Source organism: Salvia hispanica, chromosome 6, assembly GCF_023119035.1.
Source record: "Salvia hispanica cultivar TCC Black 2014 chromosome 6, UniMelb_Shisp_WGS_1.0, whole genome shotgun sequence".
NCBI classification, from domain to species: domain Eukaryota; kingdom Viridiplantae; phylum Streptophyta; class Magnoliopsida; order Lamiales; family Lamiaceae; genus Salvia; species Salvia hispanica.
This window is the reverse complement of record NC_062970.1, coordinates 33,609,806-33,621,371: the sequence shown is the minus strand read 5'-3', so window position 1 is coordinate 33,621,371 and position 11,566 is coordinate 33,609,806. Positions and strand designations below refer to the sequence as shown.

At 34.0% G+C, this 11,566-nt stretch overlaps 2 protein-coding genes across 2 annotated transcripts in view; both read left to right on the top strand.

The window, feature by feature from the left end:
• Positions 1 to 2,555: 2,555 nt before the first annotated feature.
• Positions 2,556 to 4,471, top strand: LOC125193355 (mitochondrial phosphate carrier protein 2, mitochondrial-like). Its single transcript, XM_048091129.1, has 6 exons — positions 2,556 to 3,032; positions 3,111 to 3,472; positions 3,544 to 3,587; positions 3,673 to 3,887; positions 3,972 to 4,096; positions 4,183 to 4,471. Exons 1-6 carry the CDS (start codon positions 2,793 to 2,795, stop codon positions 4,223 to 4,225), a joined length of 1,029 nt encoding a protein of 342 aa, XP_047947086.1. The 5' UTR covers positions 2,556 to 2,792; the 3' UTR covers positions 4,226 to 4,471.
• A 6,152-nt stretch (positions 4,472 to 10,623) lies between these two features.
• Positions 10,624 to 11,566, top strand: part of LOC125191815 (transcription factor bHLH137-like) — a 4,505-nt gene continuing 3,562 nt past the window's right edge. Inside the window, exons 1-4 of the mRNA XM_048089234.1 lie at positions 10,624 to 10,872; positions 10,944 to 11,078; positions 11,222 to 11,287; positions 11,390 to 11,428. Coding sequence (XP_047945191.1) covers positions 10,699 to 10,872; positions 10,944 to 11,078; positions 11,222 to 11,287; positions 11,390 to 11,428 — 414 coding nt within the window. The 5' untranslated portion in view covers positions 10,624 to 10,698. The remainder of the gene's footprint in view (positions 10,873 to 10,943; positions 11,079 to 11,221; positions 11,288 to 11,389; positions 11,429 to 11,566) is intronic.

Here is an 11,566-nt window from a genome sequence, read left to right as displayed (position 1 = left end):
AAAAATTTCGGATTTTTTTTCAATTTTTGACGTCGGAACATATGCATGTAGGATATCGTTGGAATCCTTATGAAATTATCTTTAATTTGATATATGTTATATGAATTTAAAATTTTGGGATTTCTTCTAAAAGTTAGTTATAACTAAACATGTAGTTAATTGACATTAATACCCATATTGATATTTTTTGTAATTAATCCTATGACCTTATTGACGTTTTTCGTTGATCGTATTGACATTTAGTGATTAATGATCTAAGCCCTTAATTTAAATATTTAGTGTCTATTATTTAGTTGTAGTTAGCAATTAAGTTATGAGTTAGCAATATAACACTCCCCTTATACACTAGGGCTCGTTTGGTTTCATTCATAGGTTATAGTAAGATAGTTATTCGAAGATAGTAGTTTCGGGCTTCCGGTAAGATAACGTCAAGATATAATTTTTATAATGCTGTTTGGTTAATTTAGATAAGTTCACAAATTTGTTTATAGTTAAGATGAGAAATTACAGAAATATCCTTACAGAAAAAAAACTAATGTAAATATTACCATAAATATTTTTGGATTATTAACTAAATCAGTAGTTAATTTGTTGATTATTTAAGAATATAGTAGTCTTAATTTTATCAAGTTTAAGCATATTTATCATTGATTAAAGAAAACTTATGTTAATAATCAAACGGTCCATATTTGATGTGAAAATCAATGAAATTGTGAAAATGAAATAACCATATGACAAAATCATTGAATCCATAATTTTTCAGAAAAAAGGAATAGATTGCGAACTACAAACCCAACACCACTAAATAATTTTATTATGAGGAATAAAAACAATTAAAAAGCAACAAAACCCAACACCAAAATTGAAGAATTCAACACAAACTAATGACGAACTGCATTGAAGAACATAAATTTTTTGCAGACAAGATACATAACACATCAAAATTATAAAATAAAGTAACACAATTTTTTTTTACAGAAAATATCTGGATTAAAGACATGCAAATCAAAATAAAATATTGAAAAGAAAGAGACTCAGATCCTGTTTAGCTACCATCATCGCCTCAAACATTATCCAATCGAAATCTCTGGAAAATCATTCCAATCCAAGAACAATCTTACAAAGAAAAGAATTTTGAAAAAAAAAATGGCTCAGACTTTATAGGAGATGAGAGCCGAGAGGATAGATGAAGTAGAGAGAAAGAGAGAAGAAGAGAGAGAGAGAGGGATAATAATGGGAGAGAGAAATTTTACCTCCACTAACCTGCTCTATCGCAGGGGGAGGTGGGAGATACATCTCTAGCTTAAACAGAGGAAATCTCGCGGTTTCGAGACGGGCCACAGATTAATAACACGGGCTGCACTTTAGGATATTTTGCAAACCAAACACTTGAAATACACTGTTCCGGCGACATTATTTTTCTCTAACTGGAGATAACCAATTAACCAAACACGTCCTATATGTGTGGAGCATTTGATTTTAAAAATAAAACTATTCTTTTTCATGTATATGCTCTCTTTCTTAGGGATAACTCTTTTGATGTGTATTGAATGCTACTCCCTTCGTCCTGCAATAATTGTTATTCCTGTCATGGGTACGAGTTTTAAGAAACGTAAAAAAAGATTGGTTAGAAAAATTAGTGAAATGTGAGATCCATTTTTATATTAGTTTTATAATAAAATGTGAGTGTGAAATGAGTTATGGAATGTAATACTACTTACTACCTTCGTCCCCCAAAATTTGCTATACTTTGACTCAACACAGATTTTAAGAAATGTAATGGAGAGTGAGTTGAAACAGTTGGTGAGATGTGGGTCCTACTTTCAAAGAATTAGTTTTATAATAAAATGTGAGTAGGATTGAGTTAGTGGAATATGTGGTCTACTACCAAAAATGATAAAAGTGAAGTGTATCAAATTTTCAGGGACGAACTGAATAGTAAACTGTATCAAATTTTCAGGGACAGAGGTAGTATCATTTATAATAAAAATGAAGTGGGATAATTATTACTATGAGATAAAATGGAATGGGAAAGAGTGATCATTATTACGGGGCGATAGAGTAATTAATATCCGTACAATTTGAGTCAAATATTTTAACTCTACGATAGAGTAATTAATATCCGTACAATTTGAGTCAAATATTTTAACTCTAACAATAAATTAAGTACTAAGAAGAAAACAGTGGAGGGTAAGAATTGTCAATAGAAGGAGAAAATGATATTTATTTTTACTGTGCTAACTATAAGAACGTTCTTCTGTCAAATATATTTGTTTAAGTGCTAGCTTCAATAAAATATCCGCATGATAGTCAAGTCAAAGTTTAATTGTCATCGTTTTTTAAAACTAAAAGATGGGCTGGAAAGTTCTTTCAATAATTGTGTGCAGCTCAAGGATTGGTTTGAAAATACAATTTTCTACCAATTTATAGCACTCCAAATTTTAGTTGAAAATGAATTTTAAAAATAAAAAATGAGAAAATTAATTGAGATCCTGTTTTCCTTTTTTTTAGTATCACAAAAAAGAGAATCTTGATCGCGGCTCCCATGGACCAGGAGTTACGTGACAAGAAGGAAAGTAAAATGGAAATGTTAAAGTTAAACGCAAAATCAACAGCTGCCCAGGAAATTTCTATCCACTTTCTGTATTTATTCACTGTTGCGTTGATTTTTCATTTCACTTAAAGTTCCAAAACGCACCGGCAAATTCCAAAATTCGCTTCTTTCATTCAACTTTCATCAAAACGTTTCTTCTCCTCACTAGTTGAACGCAGATAATTTCTGACTTTGAAGAATGGATTTTGGGGAGAAGCCATCGCGTAGATCCTTGATCCCCAGCTTCCTCTACAAATCGGTGAATTTTGAGCAGAGGAATCCGTCGTCGTCGGGGTTCATAATTCCGGCGCCAGCGGAGGCCAGAATAGAGATGTTCTCGCCGGCGTATTACGCAGCTTGCACGACCGGCGGAATGTTATGCTGCGGCCTCACTCACGCCGCCGTCACTCCTATTGATGTTGTCAAGTGCAACATGCAGGTTATATCTTAGTATTTCATTTTGTTAATTAATTCTACTTGTGATTTGTTGATTATATTTATATATTCAATTTCTCAGATTGATCCTGCAAAGTACAAGAGCATTGGCTCTGCTTTCGGAATCGTGCTGAAGGAGCAGGGGATGAAGGGTTTCTACAGAGGCTGGGTGCCAACCCTGCTTGGCTACAGTGCTCAAGGAGCTTTCAAATATGGCCTCTACGAATATTTCAAGAAGTACTACTCCGACGTGGCTGGACCCGACCACGCGGCCAAGTACAAGACCCTCATCTACCTGGCAGGCTCCGCGTCAGCTGAGTTCATCGCAGACATTGCCCTCTGCCCCCTCGAGGCAGTCAAGGTCCGCGTCCAAACCCAGCCCGGCTTTGCCACAGGCCTGGCTGATGGACTTCCTAAGCTTGTCCGGGCTGAGGGAATATCAGGGTATGCCCATTGCTTTCACACTCTTTTTATGGAAGCATTCACAATGGATTTTGCTTTGTTAACTATTGCAGGCTTTATAGAGGGATTGTTCCACTTTGGGGGAGGCAGATTCCATGTATGTTATTGCATCTTATTTAATTGACTATGGAATTAATGTGCCTTTGCTTTAATTTGATGATTATGTTTATAAATTTGTGTAGATACAATGATGAAGTTTGCCACTTTTGAGAATACTGTGGAGGCCATATACAAGTATGCTGTTCCGGTCCCAAAACAGGAGTGCAGCAACGCGTTGCAGCTTGGTGTGAGCTTCTCCGGTGGCTACATAGCCGGGGTGTTCTGTGCTGCTATCTCCCACCCTGCGGATAACTTGGTCTCGTTCCTCAACAATGCCAAGGGTGCAACGGTAGCTGATGTGCGTAACATGAAATCGCCTTTTGATTTTCCTATTTCGCTTGTGTTACTATTAATGATGCATGTCTCCACGTTTAATTACCAGGCCGTGAGCAAACTTGGGTTGTGGGGCTTGTGCACTCGGGGCCTCCCTCTTCGTATCGTGATGATTGGGACTCTCACAGGAGCACAATGGGTGATCTATGATGCTTGCAAGGTCTATTTTGGGCTGTAAGTTCTCTTGCTTCTCCTTTTCTCCTAAGCCTCTCTTTCGATACAAAGATGAACGAAAATACAAAATCATCGGTGTTTTGCAGGCCTACTACTGGTGGTGGAAGCCATGATCCTGCACCAAAATGAACACAAAGATGAAGTGATGAGATAGTGGTGATCTGTGATGGTTGAGTGTGATATCAATATGTATAATTTGATCAGTCATTTTGCTTTATTCATGTAGTCAATTCATTTGTTGAGGTGTTTTTGTTGCACATCTGTATTGCTAGTGTGCATTAGCTTTAGCATTATACTGATAGTGATGGAATAATCTCTCGAGTGTTGCCATATTTTATTTTCATTTGCATGAAGCCAAGTTTGTGCAAAGCCCAATTTGTTTAGCCCAGTTTTTATAGTCCTGCTACAGTGCAAAGTTGCAAATCACATGGGCTTATCATTTCTCAAACCGAATGCATTATGAGATTTCTTAATGGTATCCTATAGGATTGCCAAATAAGTACTAGCACTAATAGAATAGAGAACTGCCTGCAAATTTATACTCTGAACTACTATGTGGTAATATCGAACATGGTCTCATTCTTTAAAAATATCATTGCACGGAATCTAACCTTTAATTTAATATTGTCAGAAGTTCTTTTCCACTATTTTATGATTTTTTTTTGCCCTTTTGGTATTTTTTTAACCCGATGAGCATTTTTTGTACTTTTGTAATTGAGAGAACTACAAGTTAAGTCCATGAATATATGTAATAATATCAAAATCGGTTCTCATTCTTTAAAAACATCTCCACAAGACTCTTGACTTTTAATGTAATGTAGCTGTGGAATTTTCCCACTATTTCGTGACCTTTTTGCTTTTTTGTTATTTTTTGACCCAATGGGTATTTTTATATGTTTGCAATTATTATTCTCTCTCCTCTCACCTCATCTTCAAACACAATTATTGATGTGTCATTTTTTTTTGCAATTATTAATCTCTCTGATATATAAATATGGATATTTTTGTTTCAATACTATATACTTGAGAGAATAATATTGCAAAAGTACAAAAATATCCACAAATATTAGAGAGAATAGCAATTAAAAAGAAAATGACAGATTAATAATTGTGTTTGAAAATGAAGCGTAACTTTTTTGATCCTTACTTTTGAACGGACATATTTATAATTAAAACTTACGATAACGGAGTATATAGTAACTTTATAACCTCACCAATTCATTTATTTATGATGATGATTATTAAAAATGTATACGTTTCCATAACCTCAACATATTTTCCCATAAATTAGTAGTCTTACCTTCTTGTTTGGAAAAAATTATTTTGAGGCGCTTTTTATTTATGCATGCATGGTGCCGTAATTAATGAGATGTAGCCGTACGTTGTTCATCATGTTGTAATAATAATGTATGCATAAAAATTTGGAGTCAACTAGATTTTGCTAACTTTATTTGATTTGACATGTCACATATCAATAAACTTACTTAAAAAAAAAGAAGCAGTTATCGATCTTGTTGGAATTTCATGGAATGATACGTCGAAATCGATCTTACATCTCAGGGGGCTTCAAAAGTAGAACAATTATTACACGATGAATATAAAGCTAACCTTTTATTGTGCCTTAGTTTCTAAATTATTTAATGCACTGCAATTTATGGACAGTGTAGCTCTAGCCTCTATGCATCATTTTTCGTGTATGCAATTTGAGTTCGGCTCAGTTTCTAATTAAATTTAATAATCACGAGGTAGCTTAATTAGTTTAAATTATGCATGCATTTGAGTTTTGAGCTAGTATGATGAATCTATCCGATCCAAGCTTTCCATTGATCGTGCATGCAATACTCACTTGAGTCTAACTCGTTAAACTTATAATTAGAGATATATGTAAGTTCATGAAATAAAATGCTAAATCATAGATATAAATGAGCAAGACTAATAGAGATCTGGACTTTTACTTTATTTCGGAAGTGAGTTGATAATCTTTATATTACTATTCAGCTTTATATATTTTATGATTTATTATAGTTGACAGAATTGGTTTTCCTTTTCATTGTTGATAGTATTTGATTTATTTTTAGTTGTTAGGATTTTGTTTTATTTTTCTAGATATCTTTTTTTATCTCAACATACTATAAAAATATATGGGGAATATTTTATTAGAATTAAGAATGGATAAATAAAATAATTTTTTTTATTATTATCTTATTTACGAACATGATTACTCTCTCCTCTCTTTTATCTTTTCTGCTTTCTTTATCTAAATCGAAAGCCTATTAAAGACTAATGGAAGTCAAGCTTGTGAGTTGTGATCAATGGACTTCTTGATATATTATACTCCATAAAAACATTAATTTCCACGTGTACAACATATATGTAGGCCTTGAACAAGTTAATTGGACAGAAAAGAAACCAATATTAGAAACGAAAAAATGAATGAAAATGATGTTACTATAAGCAATTTATTCGTGGATAAATTAAAGAAGAAGTTGTCGATATCTAAAAGGCGGAGATGGATTTATTGAATAACCATATATAGATTGGTGGAGATTTATTGGGAAGAGAAATGAGGGCAGAGAGCTGAATTTGGTTTAGATAGACAAAACTGAACCTAAAAATAAGGGGGAAGAAATAAGGGATTTACCTGAATGATAGCACCATGTTTTTTCTGTGTCTCACTGAATTAGATGGATAAAAGCAACTGCCATTCAACTCTATAACTGTTCCTTATTTACTCACTAACTAATCACTACACAATGGCATCGACTTGTCTCACACAAAACCCTTACTTCTTTAATGCCCATCCATCTCTACATCTCTCTCTTTAAATATATGCACAAGATACTACTAAAATGCAAATATATACACCCTGCTAACTAAAACTAAATATATAAAATCAATGCTCATGATAATATTAGCCTTGAGTATCAAAACGATGAAAAAAAAACTTTGAATTCGTATAATAACTATCTCGATCTGAATTATTTTCACACAACATATATCAAATCAAAGATAATTTTATAAGGATTCTACGATATCCTAATTGCATATCTTCGGAAGATAAAATTTGATAATATTTTCGTAAATTTTCATATATTTTGATAATCGGATTAATATCAATATATAGACCATAATATGCAGATATAATTGATGTATAATATCAACATAAAATTGTGTTGACATATCATTGTGTTAATATTTTTAATACTACTACATTCATATTAAGATCTCATATACTCATATATATGCCCTATTAGAATTGAAATAATAGATGATACTATTAGAAACATAATATTAATTAGATTTCTAAAATCCAATGATTTCTAATTGGTTGTAGTTAATACTCCCTCCGTTTCGCCATAGTTGAGGCGAAACTTTTCAGCACGAAGTTTTAGAAAGAAATATTAGGTGTGATAAATAAATAGATAAAAAAGTAAGAGAGAGAATGACTCAACTTATTTTTAACACAAGTATACCCGCAAGTGTACGGGGCTAATGTAGCAAATAGTAAGCAAAGAGTATCGTATCCACAAAGACAATGAGTGTCAACCTAATTACCACGAACCAACCTCAACTACTATCTAGATGAATCGGAAAGTTTGGGTTTTCTAAATCTACTTAAAAGCAAGGTAAAAACAATTAAAAACAACTAGAGAACTAAAAGCAAATAAGAAAACGGTTGTAGATCAAAGATGAGAAGGGTAGAATCCTACGGGATCGATAACAACTATCCTATGCTCAACTAATTTCCAAACTATGCCAACAAAGGGTCTCAAGGGTTATTAAGCTATCACTAAGGTAAAACTATATCTTTTCTCAAAGCATATAATTTGTAGATTGCTACCTAGAACCGAAGTCTCCTTCCTAGAACTAAGGCAACAACTCCTAATAGCTCCTAAGATACTTAGCTTCATTCAAAGGCTCAAATCTCTCGATTATATTGGCAAAGACGTCAATTTCTTCTCTTTCAAATTAAACTACTCACTTCTCAGTTCTTGTAGTAAAATCCACATGCATTTATAAGGTGATCAGTCAAATAAATGTATAAGCACAGAAGAAATCAAAATAACCACATGAGCCAAGACATAGAAAAAGGAAATCAATTAAACATAAGAATCATTGTATCTCCCCCGTAGAACTCTACGAAGGATTTAGCTACTCATGTTCAACACAAAAGTCAAAGAAATATTCAAAGAAATATTCAAAAACATTGTTTGAACAAGAATAAAACTAAAAGTAGAAACTCCTAGAATTGGATTGGGCGGATTGGAGGTCTCGTCTTCAATCTTGCGATGAATACTCGTCCTCTGCTCGTTCTTCTCTTCTTCCTAGGTGAAAAAGTAGTATTTTTGGGGTTGAAGGCGTGTAAGTTGTGTTTGGAGGCGTTTCCTAGGCATATATATACCTAGGGTTGACTTTGGGCCCGAAATAAGCTGTCCGACGAAGCTGGCGGGTCGCCAGGTTGGGTGTGCGTCGAAGCTGGCGAGTCGCCAGCTGCTTACGGCGTTTTTTTCGTGTTTTGCTGGCGGGTCGCCAGGTTCGTTTGCATGCGAACCTGGCGGGTCGCCAGCTATGTCACTGCTCTGCGCAGTCTTGGTAAAACGGTCATAACTTCTTCTACCGAACTCCGATTGAGACGTTTAAGATATCCACGCGAAGCTCTTTCGAAGACGAAGAGAATGGTATGCATTACATGCGAATCGGACTTCAAAATATCCAGATAAGCTGTCTCGAACATTGAGCAACTGCACATCCATATATTTTGTACATTTTTCTACACATTCTTCACAAAATGGTCAAAATACCAACATAATAGAGAAGTAGCTATAACCATGTCTTAAAGTACACAATATATGATCAAAACCAAGTAAAACTACCCTCTAAAATCATGTAAAATCCAAGTGAATCAGAGAATAAAGTATAAAGTGAATAAAGTAGAGAGAATAAAGTAAGAGAGAGTAAAGTAAGAAAGAGAAAAAAGTTACCATATATAAAAATGACTCAACTATGAAGAACTTCCCGAAGTGGAAAAATGACTCAACTATGAAGAAACGGAGGGAGTAGTAGTTTAGAAAGAGTTAGCCCTCTAGATTGGTAGGCTATTAGAATACTCCCTCCGTCCCACATTTGTAGTAACATTTAGTTATGCCACGGGTTTTAAGGAATTGGTGGAGTGTGTAATTAATGAAGTGAGAGGTGGAGTGTGTAATAAATGAAATGATATGGTGGAGTGAGATGATGAAGTGTGTAATAAATGAAGTGAGATGATGGAGTGTGTAATAAATGAAGTGAGTTGGTTGAAGGTGGGTCCCTCTTTGACTTTTTGGTTTTTTATTTTTATTTTGATTTATTTTAATATAGATAATGACATTTGAGTGTAATTTTAGTGAATATTGGGGTAAAATTTTATGTGCTAATATGGTAAATTCTAAATGTTACCCCAAATGTGGGACGGACTTTTATGGCAAAATGTTACTACAAATCTGGGACGGAGGGAGTATAATATATGAAGTTTTAATTCCTAGCATTTTAGTCTTGACCAATCAATGTGCTTGGGTCGAAGACAGTGACGGTTCTATTGAGGGCCGACCATAGATGATAGTAATTAAGAAGTGATATTAATATAGGGGTACTAGTCTATATTATATATACTCCTATATATATCATCCCTATTCATAGGTAATACATAGTAGAATATGTTGACATGAAAATTATTAGTAGAGTTCAAGATGTAATTTGATAAACCAAAAAAATATCCAATCATTTTTGAAATGGTCTGATTCAATAACTCTGACAAAATTTAATATAGTTTAGAAAAAAAGCTTAATAGCAATGAGTACAGCATGGCTATTTCAATTGCTTCAAAGTTCAAACCAGCCCTGCTGCAATGGGCGGAAGAGGAGGGGCTATGGCCCCCTCCACACCAATAGTTTGAATTTTGCTCTATGTGATTTGTTTTACATTTTTAAAAGCTTCATAAAATAAGACGATTGTTTGGATAAGGTCATCTCCAAATGAAACTACATGCCATGATTTGTACAAACGGTAGTTAATGATGATGACTCGAACTTGTAGGATAATTCATGATTAAATAATTCCATATTTTATAGTACTACTTTAAACCAGGGGCGTAGCTAGGATTATGTTTAAGGAGGGGCAAAAATTTAGCATATAGAAAAATTTTATACATCTGAGAAGGGGCAATTAGTGTGTTTGATCTATATAATTGGAAATGTGCTTATAGAAATGTAATAGTAAAAGAAGGGTGTGGAGGGGCAAATGCCCCAGTTGGCTATATAGTGGCTCCGCCCCTGCTTTAAACTAGTAGTACGTTTTAATTATTACTCCGTATAATGGTCTTTGATTGATTACGTTTTCATGATGACATCAAAAAGAAAAATGAAAGAATTAACATTTAATTTTCTCTATTTAAATAATACTCTATATGAGAAGCTAGACCAGTCAAATATTAAATGTAACTGCATGGGCAAGAGGATTTTAGCAAAAGTCTTGGTCTTTTCTATGTTTCTCCCTTATATAAAACCTGAGATGCCACAAAATCTTGTTATTCATAAAAATCATCACTTTCTTCAGTCTTCTTGGCAATGCAAAACAACTCTTCATCTTCCACCACCATTAGTAACATGTGTGCCCTTTTTCATGATCCAAACAATGCCTTATCCATCAATCTTCATCCCTCAAGTAATTCCTCAGTTTTAAATCCCAAAACCATTTCCCCTTTTAACAAGAAGAGGAAATCCAATTCTGCTCACTCCAAGGTTCAATTTCTTATAAATTTGATTTTCCAGGAACTGTGAAAAAAATTAAAATAATTTGTTTGGAGTTGCAGGATATGAGAGAACTAGTGAGAGGGAAGAAGCAGAAGAAATGTGAGGATAAGAAAGAAGGTGAAGAAGAAAAAGGTTATATTCATGTAAGAGCAAGGAGGGGCCAAGCAACTGATAGGCACAGTCTTGCTGAGAGGGTATATGCATATAAAATCTAAAATCCTTTTTGCTTTTTTTAATAGTTTAATTAATCTTTATTATAGTGGAGGTATTCAACTATTTCACTGTAAACTTTTATTATATGAAAATTTATGGTTTCTTTCTTTTGTTTCTGTTTCAGTTGCGGAGGGAGAAAATAAGTGAGAGAATGAAGCTACTACAAACTCTTGTTCCTGGTTGTGACAAGGTCAAATTCATTAAATTAATTTGTCTTCATATATATTATTGTCTATTTGTTTTCTTTTAATTTCTACTCCTGACAAAGTCACGTGGTTTGAGTGAAGAACAGGTTACTGGAAAGGCCCCCATGTTGGATGAAATTATAAACTATCACTACAAAAAAAGCTTCCGTTTGCGACCAACTTTTTGCGAGCACACCACCGGTGCTCGCAAACTTTCGAGCATAATATAGCCTGCTCACAAAATTGCGAGCAAAATTGAAAGCAAAATCCCGAGCAAAAACGCA

What these genes read in the sequence shown, in the direction of transcription:
- LOC125193355 (XM_048091129.1), top strand. Translation starts at nt 2,793, where the DNA reads ATGGATTTTGGGGAGAAGCCATCGCGTAGATCCTTGATCCCCAGCTTC. An exon ending in TTGGGGGAGGCAGATTCCAT is followed by an intron (nt 3,588 to 3,672) that starts GTATGTTATTGC and finishes AAATTTGTGTAG; the next exon opens with ATACAATGATGAAGTTTGCC. An exon ending in AGGGTGCAACGGTAGCTGAT is followed by an intron (nt 3,888 to 3,971) that starts GTGCGTAACATG and finishes TTTAATTACCAG; the next exon opens with GCCGTGAGCAAACTTGGGTT.